This window comes from Halichoeres trimaculatus, unplaced genomic scaffold, assembly GCF_033239565.1.
Source record: "Halichoeres trimaculatus isolate MK-OKI-2021-1 unplaced genomic scaffold, fHalTri1.1 fHalTri1_scaffold_6, whole genome shotgun sequence".
NCBI classification, from domain to species: Eukaryota; Metazoa; Chordata; class Actinopteri; order Labriformes; family Labridae; genus Halichoeres; species Halichoeres trimaculatus.
This window is the reverse complement of record NW_027437184.1, coordinates 10,045,501-10,070,825: the sequence shown is the minus strand read 5'-3', so window position 1 is coordinate 10,070,825 and position 25,325 is coordinate 10,045,501. Positions and strand designations below refer to the sequence as shown.

The 25,325-nt window shown below is 42.6% G+C and overlaps 1 protein-coding gene across 1 annotated transcript; it reads left to right on the top strand.

Annotated features, from left to right (window-relative positions):
* Positions 1–7,629: 7,629 nt before the first annotated feature.
* On the top strand, positions 7,630–12,576 carry LOC141791386 (uncharacterized). Its single transcript, XM_074671808.1, has one exon. The coding sequence runs from the start codon at positions 7,898–7,900 to the stop codon at positions 8,792–8,794; it is 897 nt and encodes a 298-aa protein (XP_074527909.1). The 5' UTR covers positions 7,630–7,897; the 3' UTR covers positions 8,795–12,576.
* The last annotated feature ends 12,749 nt before the right edge of the window (positions 12,577–25,325 follow it).

Here is a 25,325-nt window from a genome sequence, read left to right as displayed (position 1 = left end):
TGCTGCTTCACTGAGGTGCAGTCTGTGGTTCTGGATCTGATTTACTCAGAGCTGGATGTTCCTGTCACTGTCCATGGTTCTGAATCTGAGTCCCAGAATATTCAGCAAACCTGACTCTTTAAATCCACCACACTTTGAGCTTTTTTGTTTCTGTGGGTGATAGATGACAGTTTGAGGTTAATCTGAATTTGATTATGCTCGAAAATAAAGCGACCCCCCCTCTGAATGAAGATGCAAAAAGGTTAAAAAACCACCTCTCTGTCAGGCTTCAGTGCATCCACCTCTCTCTGAAAGACTCGCATATAGAAACGCATAATGGAAGCTGACTTAAAGGGACACAGAAAACAGAATTAGACCATTTTTGTTTAGTTTTCCTGGTTTTGGTTTATAAAATCTATGTGCTGTAATTGTAATTTGATTGTCTTTGTTTTCATTGCTTGATACGCTCCATCTCCTGCTTTTTTGAAACACCCCATCTCCTGGTTCTTCAATAACCTTCCAGACCCTTTTGTCAGAGCACCTTCTGCCCAGCTTCAAGGTCCTGCTGTATAACTGCAAATTCATTGCTTTTGTTCCCACCATTTGAAAATCCTATCTCTCCATTTCCTCAATAAGCTTCCTGATCCTTTTGTCATCGCACCTTCTGCCCAACGTCTAAGCCTCTGTCTCAGTGTGGATTCCTGCAGCAGACAGAGGGGCGTGAAGAGTACCTTAGGGGGCGTTTCTCTCAAGCATAAATGTTTAGCTCGAACTATGTTCGAGGTCTTTCTTCACTTTGACCGCTCACGTGTTGACTGACCTTTTTCTTTGTAAAGGAATAGAACCTTTCTGGCTGGCAGAAGTCTCTATTTCATTCTCCACCAGAAACAGGAAAATTTCCACAACAGTGCACAGAAAAAAACACACATTGTGATCAGAATTGCAGCTGCAAATGTCTGTTTCAATGAAGGTTTGATGTGAAATCTTTATTTTTGTTGATGCATTCATACCAACATTAAACACCTACATCTCATCTTTCTGATAAATAATCCCAGGACTGGATTTGAACCGTTTAAACTGGTTACCACCACAATAACTGACATATAACCACCTTTTTTTAGACAAATGAACTAACTATAAAGTTTGACAAATCTAAATCTTGTACTGTAACTTACACTGGAGTTGTTGAAAGTTTGGAAATGTTCTGTGATGGACAGTTAACAGTATCTTAATTATATTTTCCATGACACAAAGCTTTACTCAAGTCTCCCTCTCCATAGAAAGACAACTGCACTCAAAATTATCTAAATAAGAAGATGGACTTGAATTTTGGAGAGAAATTTCGGCCTTCAGAGATGTTTTTCAGCGCTGTGTGGGACTTATTTTTAGAAGAACCTTGATCCTGGATTGGGAACAGTACATTGGTAACAAAAGCTGGCTTTTCAGTTTTTCTTTCGGGGCCATCTCCAATCCTCTGCCTCTGTAAATCTCTGTAATTGCAGTTGTTTGTGATTCACCAGAATTCACCAGATTGTATTCATTCAAGACGTCCCACGCTGACGTTCAGGGTGATTTTTAGAGTAAAGGATTATCCCTCTTTTATAAAACAAAGCCACATTTCTCCTGTGGCACCAAGGCTCCATTTGAAAGACAGTCTTCACCACCGCCAGCAGCGCTCCCTGAATCTGAGGCTGGAGACAGAGGAGATGGCAAACCAACAGTCACACATGTCGTCTTTGTATCTTTGTCTCTCCTGGTCCTTTCAGTGAAGGAGAAAGGTGCTCTCACACCTGCTGGGTTTGGAGCTCTCCAATGGGAAACTGAAGCCATGTGGGTTTGGATGGAGCAAATGTGGTTTAAAAACACCAAAGAGATTATTTTAACCACTTTTGATTCCTCGAGCTGCTTCATATCAACATCAAAGTGACAGAAATTCAAGAAACACAACTGAGACAAATAGAATTAAGGGCTTCAAGGTTTAATTTGAGACCTGCATCTTCATCCATTGAGGGTAAAATTCCAAAAACACTTCAACACAAGGACAGATGTGATGTGTTGCAGACGTCTGTGATTAAACTGCATTAACTATCCTTTGGGACATCAGATAAAAAGATCAGAAGGCTTCAGTCTCAGAAATAATCAACAGAGAAAGAGAGAAATATTCACAGAAATGTAATTCTTCATTTTCCTTGATCTGTAAAACTGGTCTGAAGGCTCTTCACTGAGGAGGGTTTGAGTATGGATGATCTAACTCATATTAAGAGCAGCTTTTCTGATCTGTACAGCTTAGTATGGGTAACATCGGTAAAGCCTGATCCTGTTTCCACAAGCAACCGTATGCTTCTTGGTAGGCAGCCCCGTCAGCTACTTAATAGCATGACGGCACAGCAGCCCGACACAGTGTACCCCGCTAGAAAATCCAACAAAAAAGGAAAACATGACACAGTAAACAAAAAGCACCAATGGAAGACATCCAACAATTCATCGTCTTTGTGATTGGCATGTGGCTCTTTGGTACAAAGCGTAATCAAGCTTTGTTTCTTTATTACCACTGCTACCTGGAAAGTGATGATCCTTTCAACCAAGCAATGGACTGATGTGTTTCTAGCTCCACCTTCTGGGGTCAGATCTGTATGTCAACGGAAGGGTACCACAAAGTGGGATGACAGGGGTTGGTGATTTGGGGACTGGTCCCAGTTTCAGTAAAAGAAAATGCCACAAAGTACGTGCCATACTGAGAAAAACTGAACTGAATGGCTTTGTCGAAACAGGGCTTCAAACTGACCCAGTCCCCAAATTATTAACCTGTACTGTCCCATCAGCTCAATTAGACTTTGTGAAGATAACTTTCTTTTTGTTTTTAAAATGGCAACACCAAACAATGTGAAACTGCTGTTGAAACAAAACTGTGATGCTTTTTTTTTTTTTTTTTTTTTTTTTGTGGGGTACACTGCTATGCCTTCATGCTAGATCAATCATTCCCAAAGTCTGGGTCCTGACCCAAAGGTGGGTCAAAACCTCCTTGAGTTTGAAAGTCCAAAGTTACTGGTGGATCTTGGACGGGCACCAGCTTCAGAAACGGGTTGTTACAGGTTGTTACAGCTGTGCAGCGTAGAAAAAAGAGGCATGGGTGGATGCTGTTACCTTTATTCTGGACAAACATCGCATCTTGATATCTTGTCCTGAATATCACATGACTGGGATACAATCCTGAAAAGCAAGCAGGCTAAGCTGTAGTAAAAATTGAAGTATTTTCAGAGTGTAGCCCTAACACAGCTGTAGTGCATTTGTCAAATTAGTTAGGCGTGTTAGCCAGTACAAAAGATGTAAGAGGATGCAGAAACACGATTAAAGAACCCTTTTTTTTTTTTTTAATCTTTGTACAGTTATTCCGTCAATTAGTTTGCAGATTGACCATATATAGGATTTGGTTCCCGTGGCTTGTTCCCCCCCAAAAAAAGTGGGTCACCTGAAAAAAGTTTGGGAAATACTGTGCTAGCTGATGCAGTTGTTGGCATCTTTTCCTATGCAAAAAGAGGATGTTTGGGATTTAACACACTAATCAAGACACCCCAAAACATCCAGTTAACATTCAGAATAAGACACTCCAGATTATGTTACATCCCTATATTTTTAAGATGAAACAAGGCTCCATCTCTGGTGTCTTCATACTTTATACGGCAGAACAGTTCAGTGTTTCACCACTTTGGAACATGCTAGGCTGGCTTTTTAAGTCAGCAAACCCATCTGCAGTGAAGGAAAGCACCATCAAAACCACCAAAGGCTGAAGATCATCCATGGGCTAACTGTGGTCTGCTTTGTTGTTGTCTTACCACCCTCTACTGGTCTGGAGGTCTTTTTTCCCCCTCCATACATCCTTGGAGTGGTTTGTGTAATCTTGTTGGAAATGCAGACAAACAATGGGCCACAGGACACATGTTGTTCCTGGTTAGCAAGCTCCTAATGTTTAGTTGAAGGTCTTTTTGTTTTGGTTATAGAACAGATAAAATTTCTTCCCCCCAGGTTTGAATTTGAAGAAAAATTTGGCGAATTAAATTTCAGGATACTGTTTAGCGGGGTTTTCAGGGCCAAATCTTTTTGGATGTGAGAGCTCTCTCCAAAATGTCTCTAAGCTGTAATAAAAAACCTCTCTTCCTTCTCTGAATGCTTTCTCTCATGAAGCTGTTATTTTACAGCTGCCATGTACAGAGCGTGTGCAGAGCCAGAGCCCTCCTGTTTTATTGATTCATGCTGATTCATAACCATCCCAGCATGCAGTAGGGCTCTATAATGGCTTACATGATGAAACATGTGTCGCGGTCATCACGGAGTCAACATGAACATGCTCCGGGTCAGCAGATCAGACGACTGAAGCAGAAGATATTTTCTGATGACGGACACATAAAAGCAGAGAGTGTCTGACCTTCAGTTCCTGACAGAACGACTCAGTGCTGTTTACTTCCTGTCCAGAGTTCCCCGCGGTGTTTGTTTGTCTCTGAGAGTCTGTGTCTAAAAGCATTTTCATCTTCTCTCAGATTACATTTGTTGATCTGTCCCCACTTTGTCCACCTTTCTGTGTCTCCTTGTCATTATTTTTCACTCACCTGTGTGTCTGACAGTGAGATCTGCAGCCTGTGTTGCGTGATTCAGGAGGTGTGTTCACAGCAGAGTGGTCCGTGCATCAGGCGTGTGTGAGGTTTTTGAAAGCAAACTTTGACTTCTTGGATGAGTTCACACCCATGTGATTTATCCGTGGCTCACTCTGAGGTGCGTGTTCGACTCTTCATTAAACTTCTTCCCCTTCAGCAGCTCCTGAGTGCTGGCAGGAAGAGTCACCGTCTTAATGAGGCTCTCAAATATTTGTCTCTGTGTGAAGTGAAAGGGTAAATTTGGAGATTAAAACTAATCAAATAGACACACGAAGGAGTTTCAAACCTCTTCACTGTGACATTTAGTAATTCATCTCTCCTCTCAGTCAAATATTGATCATTGTGGAGTATGTTGTTGTAAATACAGGCAGGAGTGAGGGTACCTGTAGGTTCTCACACCTCGCTTTTTTACATCCTGAGGCTTGATCAGAGACCAGACAACTTGAAATCATGTGGGATTTTCTGGAACCAAGTCTTCTGACATCAGGGGATGGGGGACCAAGAGAGTCACTGTTTTCTTGAGATTTTTAGATAGGTCATGGAGGGGATCAGCTAAAGAAACAACCTTTTTTAAATCTAACACGACACGATCTCTGAGTCTGCAGGTAAACAACGTCACAGGTTTTGCTGAATGTGGAGAATGTTAGCAGAGTTAGTAGCTCCATCCTTTCTTTACCCTGCATGACACAGATCTGGTGGAAAGCTGGAGACATTCCCTGTGTTGGTCTGCTGCTTTGGCTTTGTACATCTACATAAATAAAAACATACTGGTCCTGAGGTGCAGTATGTATACACAGACCAATCTTTGCTGCCCACATCTCAGAAAGATTAACGTCCTCAGCTGTTTGTGTCCTACACATTCTGCTGCTGTACATTACCTGAGCTTCTTAATGGCCCTTCCATTAATACAAAGTGTGAAGTAAAGGACATCAACAGTTACACCCGTGATGGCCAAGATATAACACCTCTGGTCCATTTCTGCAAAAAAATTGATAGATTTCTCTATTCAACTCAGTGTGTTCACACAGGCTTCCTCAGCTTCAGCAAGTCAGAGTCTTTTTCAAGGCAATTTAGTATGTTTCACCAGAAGATTGTGAAGTGCATGCTGTGCCTCCCAAAAGGGCACTTTAGAGCATGTCTTGACAACAAAAAGGTTGTTTTGGCTCCCAAGAGAACACTTTGGTGCATGTTTTTTGTTAAAAAAATGGCACTTTAGCGCATTAATTGATTTCAAATAGCGCATTTCAGAGCGCATTTTTCACCAATTGAACCACCTCTGTGCATTGGGTGGCCACTGAAAGGAATCATGCTGTACAGCTCTTCATCATGCATCATTTTAACCACCTGCCAGCTCTTATTTAGAGTCATGTGAGTAACTTCCCAAGCATGTCAGCTTCAGAGTCAACAGGCATTTTATACCATGACCAGTATTAGAACACACTCTTATCTGTCTCTCAAACCTGATCATCCAGTTGTTTGGTTCTTTCACAAAACTGCAGCATTAAGGCCCATTTATACTCCTTCTTTGCATGAAAATGTATACGTTTGCTTAAAAAGATGTTATCGTCACTGCCCACATACTATCGTACATCCTTTACGTTGGCATTTCAATTAACCAATACATCCACCGGGGGGGGGGGGTCAGCCCAGAGTCAAAATTTTATAAACCTTGAAAGTCAAAAACAAGCATGGGGACTGTAGAGGAGGTATTGAAGTTGTTCCCCTCACATAAAAAAAAAAAACAAAAAACAAAAACAGAGGCAGTGTTGTAGTAGACAGTGGTTGATGAGGCAGTTAAATACATTGAGAAAGTTTCACCATTGTTATTTCTTCTTCGTGTCTCACTAAAGCCTTGTATCAGGTAATAACAACACTGCCCCCATGGTTTCCTGTGGTACTGCTCCGTTTGGTCCGTATCCGTAACCTTTATGGAAATGTGCAGAAATGCGAACGAAAGAAACGCAGAGCACGGACAGAAGGCTCCATCTGTATCTGTACGTAACATTGAGCATAAATGAGCCTTTAGTCAGTTTCATCCACACATGAATGACTTTGTGTTGAAAGTTGAAGCAGATTTTCTTCTTGTTCCAAACTTTTTCTCTGCAGCTAACTCCTCGTATTTTCAGCTGAGGGCCTCAGAATATCAAATTTAGTGCCCTGATAGTGCTGTGGTTTCCTCTGTAAAAGCTTGTTTAAAATTTGCGGTGTATCTTCAGTGCTGTAAAACCATCCTCTCCCACTGACAGCATCATATAGATCCTGTATCATCCTGTTCCAGTCTTTCATTGGCGCCACAAAATATTTACACAGAGTGAAATGTTCCTGAGGCTGAGGCCTGGATGTTTTTATTTAGCTGCTGTGTCCTATGGAATGGAAATGTTCCACACTTCTTTGAAGGTTTGCTGGAGCTCCTGTTTCAGATCTGTGTCCATGTCTATTTCTGCTTCTGCTTTTTTTTTTTCCCTTGCTGGAGTCCCTGAGGTGGAGCAGGGGAAGCGGAAACAGCAACATGACAAGCACATTCAAAGTGGAGATAAAAAGGAGTGGTGATTTACATAGAGATGTGCATTATTTATTTGGTTATTTGCACTGTTTACATGCATAAACATCCAGCTTTCTCTCTCGGCGTGAGCACAGAGAACAAAGAAGCTCTGCAAGAATAAAAAGAAGAAAATACATAATTTCTCTAAAAAAAACAGATGCTTAACTAAAATTCTGCTCCCTTATTAACAAAATATGTCCAAACAATGTAAGAGAAGTGCACAAAACCACAATTTATCAAAGTCCTCACACCCATGAGTCACCTCTTGAATTATTAACGCAGTGTATATTTGCACGACACCAACAGCTCATGTCTGCATCTCTGTGTTAGTGAAGTTAAGAGTTAAAAACTATGGTTTCCTTTTGAGAGAGTCTCTGTTTTGTGGGCAGATTTAGAAAAAAAAACAAAAGATGGAATGGATGGACAGATTCGTAACTGGTACTATTGGGATTTGTAGGCACTGATTGGATCTCTGCGGTCACGTGAGTCTGTGGTATCATTTCCGGTTTTTCCTTTACTCTGTGTACAGCACGGTCGTGTCGTTCGCTCTCAATCTATCTGTTGTTTTACCTGTTACGGACTTTCACTCTTTTCAATCTTGCCATCTTATCGATCTATAGTAGTTTACACCAAGCACTCTGCCTTTTTTTCCCACAAGGGTGTATACTTTTTCGGTGTTTCTGACGACTGGTTTTCCTGTTAGCCTTTTAGCTCCCCAGCACTAGCGATGTCTCTCCACTCCAGCTCCAGCTCTCACTCTGACTCTCCTTCTGCGGCTCGTTTCTGCCCGATGTGTCAGATGTTTAGTTATTCCTCTTCCTCCTTTACAGATAATGATATTTGTATTAAATGTAGCTTATTTGTAGCTCTGGAGGCGAGGGTTTCTGAACTGGAGACGCGGCCCCGCACCGAAGCTAGGCCACATTTAGCTAATGCTAGCCAGCCCCCTGTAGCCGGTGCGGGCCGTCTTAGCTTAGCCTCCCCCCCGGCAGATCCCGAGCAGCCGGGATGTAGTGGCTGGGTGACCGTGAGAGGGAAACATAGCCGCAAGCATAAAAATCGCACGCCGGACAGCCGTAACGTTCACATTTCCAATAAATATGCCCCTCTTAGCAACACACCTGCTAGGAAACTCAACACTCTGGTGATTGGTGACTCGGTAGTACGGAATGTGAAATTAGCGACGCCAGACACCATAGTTCAGTGCCTCCCGGGAGCCAGAGCGGGCGACATTGAAGGCAACTTAAAACTGCTGGCAAAGGATAAACGTAGATTTCGTAAGATAGTTATACATGTCGGCGTTAATGACTCCCGACGTCGCCAGTCGGAAGTCACAAAGATTAATGTGGAGTCGGTGTGTGCTTTGGCCAAAACTATGTCGGACTCGGTAATTTTCTCTGGCCCCCTGCCAAATAGGGCAAATGATGAGATGTTTAGCCGCATCTCCTCATTCAACCGCTGGCTGTCGAACTGGTGTCCAGATAATGGCGTGGGTTTTATAGACAACTGGCGATCCTTCTGGGGCAAGCCTGGTCTAATTAGCCGAGATGGCGTTCATCCCACTCTGGATGGCGCAGCTCGTTTAACTAGAAATCTGGCTGATTTTATTAGTTTACCCATCTGACAACTCAGAGTGGAGACCAGGCAGCAGAGCAGCAGTCCTACACGCTCCTCTGCGTTTCCCTTAGTGCAGTTTCCCAGCCACTCCTGTTGTAACATAGAGACTGTGTCGTTTCCCCGACCGAGACCCTTTTTCTATAACAATAAAAATAACAATAACAACAATAATTATTATAACAACAACAACTACTACTTTAATAATAATAATAATAATAATAATAATAATAAAGGAGTGAATTATGATAATCTTATAAAAATTAAAACTTCCGGTGCGGATGAACCACATGACGTTAAAGTCAAATGTGGTTTGTTAAATATTAGATCTTTATCATCTAAAGCTGTGCTAGTTAATGAACTTATATCAGATTATCACATTGATTTACTTGCTCTGACTGAAACCTGGCTGTGTGAGGGTGAATATGTTAGTTTAAACGAGTCCACTCCTCCCAGTCACCTTAATACTCATAACCCTCGAGACACAGGCCGTGGGGGGGGAGTGGCAGCTATCTTTAACTCTAGCTTTAATATTAGCACTAGACCTAAACTAGGCTTTAGCTCTTTTGAAAGTCTTTTTCTCAGTTTCTTGCATCCAGCTGTAAAAACCGCGCAACCGTTTTTGTTTGTTATCGTCTACCGGCCTCCTGGCGCGTACTCTCAATTTCTCTCCGACTTTTCAGAGTTTCTTTCTAATATCGTTCTTCTGTCGGATAAAATTATCATTGTCGGTGACTTTAATATTCAGGTGGACGTCGTTGACAATAGTCTTTGTATTGCCTTCATGTCTTTACTGGATTCTTTTGGTTTCACACAGTCTGTGAACCATCCTACTCATCGCTTTAACCACACCTTGGATCTTGTTCTTGCTTATGGCGTGGAACCTGTCAACTTGGCTGTCTTGCCGCAGAATCCTCTTCTGTCGGATCATTTCTTCATTACTTTTGAATTCTTGCTGTCGGATTTCTCACCTGCGAACAAAATCATCTTGTCCAGGAACTTGTCTGACAGAGCTGTAGACATTTTCAAGGAAGCTATTCCTGCTGCCTTGAATTCTTGCTCTACTTTTGCAGAGAGCTCTTGTGCTCCCTCTCAGCTTGATCAACTTGTTGCGGATACCACGGGTTCTCTTCAAGCCGTCCTCGATTCAATTGCTCCGCTCAGACAGAGGACTCTCAGACGACATCGTTCCGCTCCGTGGTACAACGCTCAAACTCGTGAGCTCAAACAACAATCGAGGAAATTAGAAAGAATATGGCGTTCGACTAAAACAACCGAATCCTGCTCGCGTTGGAAAAATAGTCTAAATGAATATAGAAAGGCTTTGCGACTTGCGCGTGCAACTTACTACTCGACTCTTATAGAAGAGAATAAAAACAATCCTAGATTCCTTTTCAGCACTGTAGCCAGGCTGACAAACAGTCATAGCTCTACTGAACCATGCGTTCCTCTATCGCTTAGCAGTGAGGGCTTTATGAGCTTTTTTAACAATAAGATATTAAAAATTAGAGATAAAATTAGTAGCGTGTTACATGCAACCGTGATAGAACCTTCGATCGATGGCGAATTTGCGGAAACGTCGCTTAGAGCTAATATACTCCTGGACTGCTTCTCGCCTGTGGACCTGTCAGAGCTGGATTCAACTGTCACTTCAGCCAAACCATCAACTTGTCTTCTGGATCCCATCCCAGCTTGGCTGTTAAAGGAAGTCTTTCCCTTGGTCGGATCTTCTTTACTAAGGATGATTAATGCGTCTTTACTGTCGGGCTACGTGCCCCAACTTTTTAAAGTTGCTGTTATTAAGCCTCTTCTTAAAAAGCCTACACTTGATTCAGGCTCTTTTGTCAACTACAGACCGATATCTAACCTCTCTTTCGTTTCTAAGATCTTGGAGAAAGTTGTTGCGAGTCAGCTCTGTGATTTTCTTCATAGCAACAGTCTTTTTGAGGTCTTTCAGTCTGGGTTCAGAGCTCACCACAGCACTGAGACTGCGCTGCTGAAAGTAACCAACGATCTACTTTTGGCTTCGGACAGTGGTCTTCTTTCTGTGCTTGTCTTGCTTGATCTTAGTGCCGCTTTCGACACGATTGATCATTGCATTCTTCTGCGGAGATTAGAGAGTCTTCTTGGTATCTCAGGAACCGCTTTAGCCTGGCTTCGATCGTATCTTTCGGATCGACATCAGTTTGTTCATGTGAACAACGTCTCTTCTTCTCACACCAGGGTGCAATATGGAGTTCCTCAAGGTTCAGTGCTCGGACCGATTCTTTTCATCTTGTATATGCTTCCTCTCGGCACTATATTGAGGAAACACTCCATAAACTTTCACTGCTATGCAGATGACACTCAGCTTTACTTGTCAATGAAGCCTGAAGAAACCAACCGCTTATCTAAACTTGAAGCATGCCTCAAAGACGTAAGGTCCTGGATGAGCAGAAACTTCTTACTGCTGAACTCAGAGAAGACTGAAGTCATTGTTCTTGGACCTAAACATCTCAGAGAAGCTTTCTTGAACAACATCGCCGCCTCTGACGACATCAGCTTGGCTTCCAGCACCACTGTCAGGAACCTGGGAGTTCTTTTGGATCAGGACCTGTCCTTTAACTCTCACATCCAACAGGTCTCAAGGACGGCATTTTTTCATCTTCGCAATATCAAGAGAATTAGACACATCTTGTCTCGGAGCGACGCTGAGAAACTGGTCCATGCTTTCGTTTCTTCTAGGCTGGACTACTGCAACTCTCTTTTATCCGGCTGTCCTAATAAGTCTATTAGGACTCTTCAGCTGGTTCAGAATGCTGCCGCTCGGGTACTGACTTGGACTGGGAGGAGAGAGCACATCTCTCCAGTGTTAGCGTCTCTACACTGGTTACCTATAAAATCTAGGATAGAGTTTAAAATTCTTCTTTTGACTTACAAAGCGCTTAATGGCATCGGGCCATCGTATCTTAAAGACTTAATTGTTCCGTATAATCCGTCTAGGTCTTTGCGTTCTCAACATGCTGGTCTGCTCGTTATACCTAGGGTCTCTAAAAGTAGTATGGGAGGTCGAGCCTTTAGTTATCAGGCTCCTCTTCTTTGGAATAACTTACCGGTTGAGGTCCGGGGAGCAGACACGGTCTCAACCTTTAAGAGTAGACTTAAAACTTTCCTTTTTGATAAAGCTTACAGTTAGAGCTGGATCAGATCTGAACCAGCTCTTAGTTATGCTGCTATAGGTTTAGACTGCTGGGGGGAACTGACACACAGGGCTCCTGTTTCCCTCTTTTTCTGTCAGTCTAACTTCTAGTCTTACTGTCCTGTTATAGTTACTGACCATACACCTCTCTGGGAGGGTCTGAGTTTGTCTTGTAGGTTCCTGGGGATCGGTGAAGAAGACGGCCTGCTGCTGTGCTCCTGTCCGACACCAGCTACTACAGCCTTGGATTTGGCCTGCTGGTTTCTCCTTAACTGTCGCCACAGCGCCAAACTTCAGACTCCGTCTGTTTCTCTCTCTCTCCCTTTCTGTGTGTGTGTGTGTGTGTGTGTGTGTATGTATGTGTGTCTGTGTGTGTGTCTGTGTGCGTGTGTGTGTATCCCTACCCCCCCCCCTCCTTTTTTCTCTCCCCCCCCCTCTCTCTCCCACTCTCTCTCCTCTATCTGTCTCTCTCCAACCCCAACACAGTCGAGACAGATGTCTGTCTAACATGAGTCTGGTTCTGTCCGAGGTTTCTGCCCGTTAAAGGGAAGTTTTTCCTTGCCATTGTAACTTGCTAAATGCTGCAAAGTCCTGTACTCATGGTGGATTAAGATAAGATAAGACTCCTTATCTTGTCTTGATGTTGGGTTTCTGCTAATAAAATTTTATTAACATTTACGGGTCTAGACCTGTAAATGTTTTTGTAAAGTGTCTTGAAATAACATTTGTTATGATTTGGCGCTATATAAATAAAGATTGATTGATTGATTGATAGGCTGATCCTCTTTTCCACCTTCTGTCTTGTACGTGTAGGAGGACTGCTCTGCAACTCCCAAAGAGACCAGAGATTGGCTGCATTGATTGAGCCGTTGCCCACATTGACTTGGCTATGAATCTGCAGAAGACAGCAGTTCCTTGATGCTTAAAGGGTGGGGACTTCCTTCTTTTTCTCCTGGTGTCGTCTTCCTAGGACGCCCACTTCGCAGCCTGTCTCCGATATCCTCCAACTTGCCAACTTGGTTTTGCAGAAAGACCAGCTTGAAGTTGCTCTATCACTAGGATCCTATCCAGACCAGTGAAACGTGCCATGCTGATTTTTGGAGCAGACTCTTACCAACCACTGTGAGAGTGGTCTGGCTGTAGACCTCAACCATCAGGCCTCTGCTTCTGCAGACCTTCACAGTAAGCCCAGAAGTGACTGAGAGAGAACAGCTCTGTGGCTCTTTTGTTTGTATCCAACACAGCTTAAAGTCTTAATACAGCTAACCTGCATTCATTCTTTCTGCATGGTTTCTGTTCTTTGGTATTTTATCAAACAGGTACCTGCATGTAACATCAGTATCAACAACATTCCTGTTTATGATCAAACACATGTAGCACACCCACAGAAAGCCCAGAAATTCAACCAACTAGAAAAGCACTTACAGAGCACAAACCTCTGCCAAGCATATGGTCATTGTCACACACTTTAGTCCTACTTTAATGTTATACTCCCTTTCAGCAGACTGTCTGCTAAAATTTGGTGTTAGTTGCAGGTTTGTACGATAATTTGTTACCTGACAGTTGAAAATAATGATGACTCAGTTCATATTTCACATTCCGGGTCTTAGTATCCAGGATATTGAGGATCTGGACCGTACTTTCACATCTGTCAGAAATTATGGTGACCTTGTCTTGTACTGTTCTGCAAAGCAATCTGACCATTTATTGTGGAGTTATATACACATCCGATGAAAACAGCCCTATCTCACATTGATAAAGAATCCTTTTTAAAAAAAAGTCTGGATCCAGACGGTGATCCAGAGCACCCCAAAAATGTAATCACTTCTTCCTTATCTTATTTTGAAAATTTCATCAAGATCCATTTGTTACTCTTTGAGTTGTATTGTTCACAGACAAAAAAAAACAAACAAGAAGGTGGTGCTATCATGCTGTCTTCATCTAAGGCTTTACAGATTATCGCTGCCCGTCCTTTATGTTTTGGCTCAGTGTTAGTTTGTGGTTTGAAAGGTTCGTACTATCAGTATCCATATCATAGGCAACGATCTTAAATAACTAACAGTTACTGTGCTGCTTTGGGAACTGATTTGTTTATTGGGATGCTTGAGTTGTATCTCACAAAGTTTTAGGAGTTATAACTTGGTTTTATATGAGTTCTGCCATAATTTCTGCTAACCTTTAGCTGAGTGTTAGTTTCCTAAGTGCTATTTATTATCCACCGATCTACCTGTGGGTTTTCTCCCTTGAGCTTGAATCTTATCTTAAGAGGGTTTAGTAGCTGTGAAAGTGCAGAAATGTATTTTGAATACTGTATAGCTACTGTTACATGTCTTACCATGGCACCCAGTTAGCTTGTGATTTGAATGGTTTGAGAGGGAGCTGCCAACATCAAAGCTCAATAAATGCTGCAGCCATGCTTTTGACCTGTGTGTCTGTCTCATTCTTGACTTTGCACCCCAACAACAACAGAACTATAAACACAACACCGTTTCCAGGTGTAGAGAGAAGCAACTTCACAGGAGCTATATCTCAAGTGAGATGTAGAAACTGGGGTACACAATGTGGCTGAATCTTAATGTCCCCCCTAAACTCTGAGCCCTTATAAAATTAATAAAGATTGCCAGGAAAGTGTGTCTGAATGCTGGAGTCTGTAACTCAGATTGGGACAGCACTTTGCCACTTCTCACACAACCTGCTGTCATCATGTAGCTCACTTGAGCTGGCAGTATGAATTGTTATTGAGCAAGCTTTAAATTGAAGAAAATTACATTTTACCAATACCCCCCTGTAAGTCAAAACAGTTTATCCACCAAACTAAAGAAATGTGCAAAATTTGAATGAATTAATTACACTGCACATTCCATATTTGTAAAGATATAAAGATTTGGGAAGATTGTACATTTACTCTTAAAGATAGGCAGACTTTTATTTATGAAGCATCAACATTGGTCTAATTTCTGCGGTTCTTGTTTGCTGTCTCTCTTGTTTATATTTCTGTATTACGTGTTTGTTTAACCTGTCGTGTTTCTATGGTTTCAGGTCACATTACAATGAATTCTGGTTAATACCCTCATGGTAAGTCTGCAACCATGCTGACTTACGGAAAGGGTGTGTTAAGGGCTCAAAAGGTCAGCGCAAGAGCCCTCATGCACTTTACAATTTTGCATTTGGACAGCCCTTAACCCCCACAGACAGTCAGTGAGTGTGTGAGTGACAGTAGAGGTCTCCAACAAAAGTCAACCCAGATACTGAGCTCTGCTGCTCATTCCACAAATGGATGTTCCAGAGAAATTAACACATTTTACAACAAAGAAAAAATCTGATGAACACATATTTACCCTCTCTTCTGCTGTGTTTAGTTATTCATAATGCCCCCAGGTTGAACTGACTGAATATTGACTGGGAAGTATCATGAACCAGGTGTTGACAGTCATTTGATGATAGATGATGAATCTTCTCAGGTGGGATGTCAGCCATAGTCCTACCCTTGATTCACATTGCAGAGGATCCGTCTCCTGAAGTCAAACCTGGTCTGAACTGTCCTCATGTGTTCAGTCTGTCAGGTTTCTACTCACAGATCTTCCTCCTTTAATCAGCACCAACATCCACCTGTGAGCCATTATTTCTTTGCAGTTCTCTTCTCAAACATTTTGCAGACTGCGTGACCTCAGCATTGCGTGTTAACATTATTCTTTCAGCCATCTATAATTCACTCCACCGTCAAACAAATTATTCATTTCACAGCTGAACTCTTGTGAACACATCAGCGTTGATCACACCTGCAGACACAGAGAGAGGATGTTTGGTCTGAGAAAAACAGGATGTGAAAACACTGACCCTCTCCCAGCCTTCAGAGCATGTGTCTGTGGGAAATTTGACTTCATTTGACACATCTTTAAATGACTGGCAGATGGAGCTGCCTCCTTAGGGTCTCTGGCAGCACTTTAAGACTTTGAAGGTCCTAGAAAGGAGTCTTCTCTGACACTTCAGTCCTGAATGTGTCTCTGCTGACAGACTGAACAGATGTTGGAGCCTAGGTGAGGAGCTATGGGCCATTCTGAGAGGCAGAGAGCTGAGGATGTTGGAGGTCAGGTTACTTCATCATGAGAGGATCTCCAGGGACCAATCTCGCATCTTTAGTTTGACATTGGAAAGAGGAGACAGCAGTCAGAGGAGGAGGCAGCAGACTGATAGTCCGAGTGATGCCGAAGGAAGAAATTCAGTCTACACGTTATGTTAGTCTTGCAAAGATAATTGGCAGAATAGAGAAAAAAATGTGCTTAGTCATGGCTAAGTTAAACCAGATGCGTCTGCACTGCGTCTCAGTCCTGTTGCAGCAAACGGATCAAATAGGTTTCATTCAAATCAATGTGTGAACTCACACTGGATCCATTCTGTTGCAGTATGTCTGCATGGCTGCTGTGTCGTATTGCAGGTTACATGCAGCCATCCTACTTTTGACGGACCTGGAGCAGTGACGCATAAATCAAGCGGAGGGAAGATCGAGCAGGACAGGAAGTGGTGACCGGAAACTAGCTAAAAACACCCAGTGACTTTCTAAATAAAACAAACTGTGTCAAAATCAGGTCGTATTTAGCTCGACTACAATGATAAACAGACATAATGAGCGGAGCCAGACCAGGAGTCAACAGGTTTGTGGTTTTACAGCCCAACATGTTGGAGTGAGTTGACAAACGCAGTCATGACACAGCGCAACGTATTCACACTGCAGACGTATCCATTGTATTACAGGCGTCAGTTCCACTGTTTGTTCAACTATAACTTAATTGTCTGATGCGCAACTTTTTGCTACAAAGTGAGGGGAAAACACCACGTTTTCCAACATTGCTGATGTAATAAAAAAAGTGAATCATCAAAAACAATTAAAAAAGGGTTATTTGCATGTTTTCATTTTATTTTTGTGCACATACTTAACATTTATGAGTATGGTGTAGGACTGAAATGTAATAAAAGCGGTTTAACTTGTAGCACATGTGGATTTCTATGCACTCTCAGGATAGCTGACTCAGACCATGTCCACGCGTAGCTGGGTATTTGGAAAACTGCATATATTTTATATGTTTACACCTGTCAACCACACGGAACCGCAGCTTTAAATAGTAATAAAACAATGTGTTCTGAAAACTCCAGCCAAAGTGAAGATTTTGGAAAAACTCCAGGTGCAAAACAGAGTTTTTTGGTTCACAAACGTCACAGCTGAATGGCAGGGGCTCATTCTGATTGGCTGGCACAGGTTTCACATCTGGAAAAACTGCCAACTATGGGTTTAGCATGCCTCCAGCCGTACTTATCGGCAGATTTGCCCGCTGCATGTGTACGGTACACTTTCTTGTATTACTGCTGTGACTGAATTTCCCTTTGGGTAATCTTCAATTCAGGGAAATTTGCATAAAGTCTATTCTTTTCTATTGTATTTTATTCTGTTCTATTCTATGAAGATAACATTAGAGTCCCTGACTGACCACAGTTAGCCTGTAGAGGAGCTGGCTTGCCCGTGCTTTATTTCACTGCAGATGGATAAGTTGACACTTAAAAGGAGACTAGCTCCCCCGTCCAAAGCATGAAGATGGCTTGGATCAGCAGACATCTTCATGCTTTGTGTGTTGTTCTTTTTGGCACACTGAAAGTCTTTGGGGTTTCCTGGAGTACTGTGCAGCTAAAATGTTGATAAAAGCCTTTTAATTCCTTTGATTTGGTCAAATAAAACAACAAATTAACTCATTAGACTCCTGTGATCCTCCCCCTTTTTGGTGCTTTTAGCTGTTTATGAGTTTCCCAGTCGTTGCCATCACAACAGGTTGGCTGGCTGCGATATAACTTTGGTTTTCACCAGTTTGGGTTTAAAGACAGAAGTGATCTCAGATCTGTCAGAGGACAGTAGCACTAAGTCATCAGTTGTTCAAACAAATGGGAAGGAGCTATAAAACTCTTGATTTTCCCAAATTCATCTATCAAAAAAGAAAATGCTTATCAACAATCCTGACTGTTTTCTGCTGCCAAACGGTTCACTTTAGGATCCAATCAAACTGAGAGGAACTGTCAGGATTAACACTGCCAGAGAAGCACAGACATAAAGTGAGCGTTTGTGAGCGTTTGTGAGCGTTTGTGAGCGCTTGTGAGCGCTTGTGAGCGTTTGTGAGCGTTTGTGAGCGTTTGTGAGCGTTGTGCGGGTGGGCTGAACATTTAGTTGGCAGTGCTCCACCTCACTGTCTGTTAGCATCTCCCTCCACCCCCCGTCTCGTCTCTCACCCATGGGCTCAGCGTAAAAATGGCCCAGGAACATATTGTGAGTGGGTGCGAGTGGGCAGCTTTTGCCATCAGTGGCGTTGGCGGCAGCCACAGAACTGCGCTCTAATTGAAACTGATTGGCTTGGAATGAGGTTTGGGATTGGGATTGTCCTCTGGTGGTTTTGGCAGCTCATTGTGGGCAGCAGCAGCCTCCTCTGAAGCTTCCTCTGAAGCTCCTGCTCCAGTTTTCCTGTGTCTCAGAGAGTAATGAGGCTGAAACACAGTGATGAAAATCAATAAAGAGCTCTGCTGCTGACGCTGACATGTTATTTTTTTCTCACTTTCATTTGGAGAAAAGTCTGGATGCTTTGATCAGCACTTTCAGCCCTAACACAGCAAACACAGCCTCCTCTTTTTGGTGAGAAGTGAATGGGCTGGATGTGATGAATTGCAGGTATTAAGTTCTGTAACAGGTGCTATAATGTGGCTGTAAAACAAGCAGCCGTGAGAGAGCGGTCTGAAAACAAGGACAGCAGACAAGAAGAGGAAGAAAACACTGCAGGGAACAAATAAGTGAAGTGACAGCAACATAAACGTGTATGGTGATAATTTGTTGCTTTTTCAGCAAAGTTTATCTCATTAACTCAGAGGAATCAACCAACACACAGTAACCAAACAGGACAGGGACTTAGTTATTCACAGTGACAGGACAGCCAGAGAATGCCGCAGTTTTTCCCTATAAAGACACCGTTCAGTGTCAGACTTTAGTCATTGTTGGTGTTGGTTCAGTCATTTGATAATGAGTCCTAACAGCACGCTGTGCTCCATGACCCTGCAGGACATGCTTATGGATTTTGCTACAGAGGGATCATTTTAGGTGTTGTAGAAACTCAAAGATACCTCCAGATCAACTGTTCATAATCAGAGTTTAGACTAAATATCTGGGACCTAATGGTCAGTACTGGGCATTTACATGTTACAGTAATAAAGTCACTTTTAATAGTAACAAGTAGGGATGGGGATAGTTAATTTTCAGTGATAGTTATACCCTTATTGATAGTTCTTATCCATTTGAGTCCTTGACGATACCACTGTTGATACTTTATGTCAGAAAAAAACTAAACTAAAAAAACTAGACCCCAACAATCACATGGTGCCCATAAATGATTCTTCAGCATTATAACTTAGGGTACCATAGTTTTTATTAAATAAAACATCCTTTGTACTTTTGTTTGTTTAATGTGTTCCATTTTCACATGTTAGTGTTGATAAACAAACTGTCACCTTTAGTGAAGTTGTTAATGATTTGATTTTTTTCCATTTCAATTGTGATATTAGGTTAAAAAAACAAAAACAAAAACTTTTGGCAAAGATGTGGCAAGAAGCTTGGAGCAAGTTCAACAATTAATAACATATAAACTATATTTTTTATATTTCCAAGAAAAAAATCTCCAAACAACTGTATTTATTTAAGTGTCTTGAAAAAACTAAAGGAAAGGGAGGATATTTCTTTCGCTGAGAGGTTTCAGCTCTTCAGTACGGTTGAGGAGCATGTAAATCAGTCAGACCTGTGTTCCAGTAAAGCCAGAGTCCAGTGGACAGAGAGGAGCCTCTGGAGGAGTCTTTAGCTCAGTGACCCAGTTGTGTAAGCACCGGGAGGCTAAATGCTCCAAACATGTCTCAGTGCTCTCGTTAAGTTCTGGCATCTGGCAGAGCCAGCGGGAAAATCTGATCTGCAGGGACACCGAGGCCACTTCCTGTGGAGAGTCTCAGTGACTCCAGAGTACAGTTCTCCTTACAGCAACCATGGCTGAAGTGAAGGTTAGAAAATAACGGATTCATTCAGCCACATCAGCCGTGCTCAGGATCAGGAGACACAGCACGAGTCAATCCCAGCTCCTGCACTCAGTCACCAGAGGCTCATCAGGAAACACAGTGACCCCTAAACAGCTGCTGGAGGCTGTGCCAGCAGGGAGTGAATGCATATGAAGTGATTAGTTCATACTGATGGATGCCTCATCCTGCAGCCTCTGTCATCAGTGTTTGAATGCAGTGTGATTGGGTACATGCAGTATGCAGTGTTAGATGTGTTCTGATTGGCCAGAAGACTAGGAATGCACCACAAATGCCTGCTTTGTGTACATCCAGCCATTGTCTGTGATACCTGTATTTTCTCTTCAGGCACTTGTCCAGAGACAGCTCATCAGTTTTTGGGAAGAGGCATCAGCTTAACAAGATCTGTGATCAAACTTCAAGAGTAGAAATTTAATTGGCCCACTTCTGAAAGAGTTTAAAGAGGCTGTGAGGAGGATCTGCTTGAAGTGGATTACAGCGACAGCTTTTGGCCCAGAGTCTCACACACACTGTCGTGAAGACATGACCCTCAACAAGGTGTGTGTTTGTTTTGAAAATGAATGGAAGTCAGATCTTCTTTTCAACTCTACTTTTCTTTGTTCAAGACAACTTTTTAGTGTACACAACGCAATGAGGTAAGGTATTTAGTTACGTGGAGCTGCTATACTCACAAATCCCATGGGAAATTTGGCGAGACAGAACAACATGTTGACAAGACAACACAACCACTTCATAGTTACTCTGCGGTGTGTGGGGATGAATAAACACTCAGAAGATGATACTTCAAGACTTTGTACATATTAATAAGATCAGTGTCAGTGTTTGATGCTCATTCAAGATGACACTCGATGTGCGATAGGCTAAAGGTCAGAGGAGGTCAGAGAAACCCTGAGGTGAACAGAAAAAACATTAATAAAAGATTTGTTCGCTTGAGGAGAAAACTGTTTAACGGGAAGACAAAAGGTGAAAAAGAGCAGACTCATCCTTTGACAAATGAAGGAGGAATCAAAGCTGAATCACCTTTAAAAACGCCTCTGCTTCCTTCCTCTAGACTTTTATCTCAAGGTGAAAAAAGGCCTGGGACCAGGAGAGAGGACGGAAACATGGCTGAATCATTCGTGCTGCAGGAAAATAGAGAAACAGACTTCAGACACCTTGATGTCAGTGAGAGTAATACATGCTGTTGTCACACAGAAAGCTTTCTGCAGTGTAATAAGAGACGTGCAAAAGAAGAAGAAAAAGAGGTCCGGGCACAGCTTAAAGAGGAAGAGGCACATCTCTAGGCTTTGATCTGTACAAAGACACGACTAGTTCAACTCCCACATCAAAGCTGCAAAGTGAAGTGATTTCTCAATCTGCGCTGCATCCCCGCAAAGTGCCGACAGAATGACTCACACGGCTTTAGACGGGGGAACGCCGGGTCCTTTGTACTTTATTTAGTGAAACAGGAATTTCCAGATGAGCCTTTTTATTGGCTCGGTCAGGCAGGTGCACTAAGAGGAAGGCAGTCTTAGATCTGTTTGATGTATTTTTAAAGGGAAATAGTCGGTAGTTACATCAGAGCCAGAGGACGCTGCTTTAAACCTCGTCAAATGAAAGAGTCGGAAAAACAAGTCCAACAGTTTGAGTTTGTTTGTAAGGAAATATTTTTGTTGTTTAAACAGAGAGCTCTTAATCCTCCTGACCTCTGCAGGTCTGCAGTAAAAACAGCAATCCATCAACACGGTGGAGCCTCAGCCTCTGTTGCCTGCCGATGCAGACTCACTGTGCGGTCCGTGCTGATGATGACATGGTGTGCTCGTCGCTGCAGATGACATCATATAAAATACAGGAAAATATTATGATTACTTTTATCCAAATCTTAGGTTCACATCATTTTTAAAATGTTTCTTCGTCCATATTTTGTTTGTTCTGTTTAGCTTGCCATGTGGTGCCCAACTGCCTCAAGGAGTCGGCCCAGAACTTCCTGGGTTTTTATAGAAGTGGTGATGTCAGTACTGACATCACTGGGGTGTACCAACTGTGTGGGGGTTTGCTGAATTTCTCTTGGTGGCACACAGCCTTCTCTGAAACAAAACTTGATTGCACTTTGTATCAAAGAGCTACATGCCAATCACAGAGAGGACGAAATACTGGATGTCTTCCATCTTTGCTCTTCATTTACTGTGTCGCGTTTTTCTTCTTCGTTGGATTTATTAGGGGGGTACACTGTGTCACGCTGCTATGGCGTCACGCTATTGCTAAACAGCTGCGGCTTTCAGCATCCAGCTTACACGCCGCGTACCACAAGAGGGCACAGTTTGCTGTGGAAATGCAAACGGGATCAGGCTTAACTGTACCAAACCATGTCAAATCGTATTGAACCGAACCAAACTGGACTGCTTGGTGGAAACGTGGCTTCAGTTACAAGAAAAGCTAAGGTTAATTATAAAGTTTATTTTCATTGGTTTGTGTAAGAGTAATGACACATAGACAGACACACTCACACCTACGGGTAATTTAGAGTGATCATTTTACCTGATGAGCATCATGAGCTCATTCTGATTGGCTGGCACTGATTTCACGTCTAGAAAACACTGCCAAATATGGGTGTGGCATGCCTCGAGCTACACTTATCTCTAGATTTTCCCGCTGCATGTGGACAAGAGTGTTTTTAAAAATGAGTGAGGAGGGATGTTTGTTTTTGAAAATACTTAGCTACATGTGGACAGACTCAGCTGCTCTCAGCTGCAGGCAATTTGGTAAATGGTAAATGGAGAGGGCATAAAGGCTGGCAGAAGTGAAGGGGGGAAAGAGGAGGCTGTACTGCCACTAACACATGCCTTATTTTCATTTGATTATGGGTTAATTTGCCTTAATTTTTTAATTTATGTTTGTTTTGTTGAGTCGACACATGTCCTTTTTAATGGGAAAAAAGATATCTGCAGTGTCGGCTTCCTGCCACCTTCCTTATCACTCAAGCCACACTACAGTACAGCCCATTCTAGTCAATACTGGTGTTTCCACAGGATGGTATCTCATCTACCCAGATGTTTGATGGGTGAAAGTGGAGACCTTCACCCAGGAGGAGGGTTGTCACCTGTTAATGAGTCCCTGAGAACAATAACTGTTCATTTGAGAACTGAGAGTGACGCTAACATACCGACGCTCATGATGCAGTCAGCAACTTGAGACTTTCTCCTGATATCCAGATATTCAGAAGCTATAGAGAAGCGGGAGTTAATAAACCTGCACACGTCGGTTTACAAGCAGAGGATGAAGCTCATTCATCGTTAGATACCTGCTGATGGGGGGTGTCTTGGGCGAAAACCAGAACTCTTCCTGTTTCAGAACCTGGTCCCAGGTCTGAAGAGATACTGCATAAAGCTGCATAACCAATAAGCAGAGATAACTCATGCATATGAATTATTTAAAGACAGTCTCAGAGTGAGCAGAAATGGAAAAGTTGAGCTTCACTCTGAGTTTGATAAAATGATGGAATCAATAATACATCCTGTGGTTCCTGGGACTGAACAGGATTAGCAATAACCACCATGATTGGCAGGTTCAGGTGTTCAGAGCATGAATAAAACTCTTCTGTGAGAGCGTTCTTCAGAGATAAACCCTATGAGAGAGCACAGAGTTCTCCAAGTCTTCCTCAAATGAGATCCCAGGGACCACCTGAGAGTCTCCGGAGTCAGGCTGCTGCAGAGATGCTAATTGGACCTTGTCTCTCTCCCGCTGTCTTTCATCCACGCAGCATCCTGTGTGGGATGATCAAGGTCTCAATTACTGCAGATTCATGGCATGTGGGAGCAGCGAGGCTAATGACAAGGCTTTTTTTACCGGGAGACGGAGAGAGAAAGAGTTCAAAGAGGGAGAAAGTGAGCGATGTTGAGGAGGAGGAACAAAAGAGGAGGAACAACAGCTGTGACTGCATCAGAGGTTCAAAAACCAGTGATCAGAGCGTGAAGATAGAACTGAGAGGAGCTTTTTGGAGCTTCACTTTCTCAGTTTAGATCCCTTAAAGAGACCGTTCATAAACAAACAGACCAGAAACAGTCTAAAGACCGGTCTCAGCAGCAGATTGATTATGCTGAAGCATGATATACTCCTCACACACACCAGATAAAGAGTGTTAAAGGCAGGCTGAGCAATACACACATTCCTTCAGAATACAGTTTATAGTGACAGACGCACCACCTCATCCACAATGAACAGCATCATATCATCCATGCACACGAACACCCACCACACAGGCTTTAATTTCACACCCGTCACAAACCCAGCAGCAGCCTGGATGCCGGCTCCTCTCCTGGATTTTCTCAGTCTGCTTCGCTCTGTCTCTAGAGATCACAGCTGAAGGCCACGCTAAGGTTTGTCAGAGCCAACATGTGGCTGAAAACCTTCTGATGAACCCTCGCTGTGGTGGTAAAGGCATGAATAAAGAAAAGAAAGGAGTGAGGTGAAGACATGAGAGCTGGGAGCGAGTCCAGAGTCAAATGAGTCAGATTGAGAAACAGAAGCAGTGTAAAACTGGTGCTGGTCTACACACATGCCAGGAATACACTAGATCTATGTCTGCTGAGTGTTAATTGTAGAGTCCAAGGAGTTCCCTGGACTCCCTACCTAATGATGATCCTCTTCTGGTTCATGTTGGGCTGTAAAACCTCAAACCTGTTGACTACTGGTTAGTCTGGCTCCCCTCATTATGTCTGTTTGTTGTTGCAGTCAAGATAAATATCAAGTTTGGATTCATAATAGCACATTACCATCTGTTACCATTAAATTAAAAACAAAAAAACAAAAAGAAGAAGTTTAACTACCACCTGATATCAATAAAATTTGCTGACCTGTAAAGTGTTACCTGCTTTGTTTTTTGAAATTTTGAAAACAATGTCTGAATTTCAATCAAAATTTTTCCTTAAATCAAACAAAGAAACATAAAAAAAATTAACTAACAGAACATCCCCTGTGGGCCCATGCCCCTCTATTCAACCAAAATTGAATAGCCATCACTGCTTTGTTTTTGGCCGTAAACAGCCACATAGTTCCATGCACAAGCTTCCCTTCTCTGAAGAAGACAAGACTAAGTGGCTAGAGTTCATTTATCAAGGAAATGTGCCAGCTACACTCAGTAAAACTGTGCATGTCACTTTACGGCCGACTGCTTTTCCAACTTTGGACAGTACAACAGAGGGCTAGCGAATAGACAGGTCCTGAATCCAGGTGCATTACCAACCATCCGCCAACAAACCTCGGACCCTGGAAATGTGAGTAT

Coding starts and splice junctions, on each gene's coding strand:
- LOC141791386 (XM_074671808.1), top strand. CDS start 7,898: ATGTCTCTCCACTCCAGCTCCAGCTCTCACTCTGACTCTCCTTCTGCG.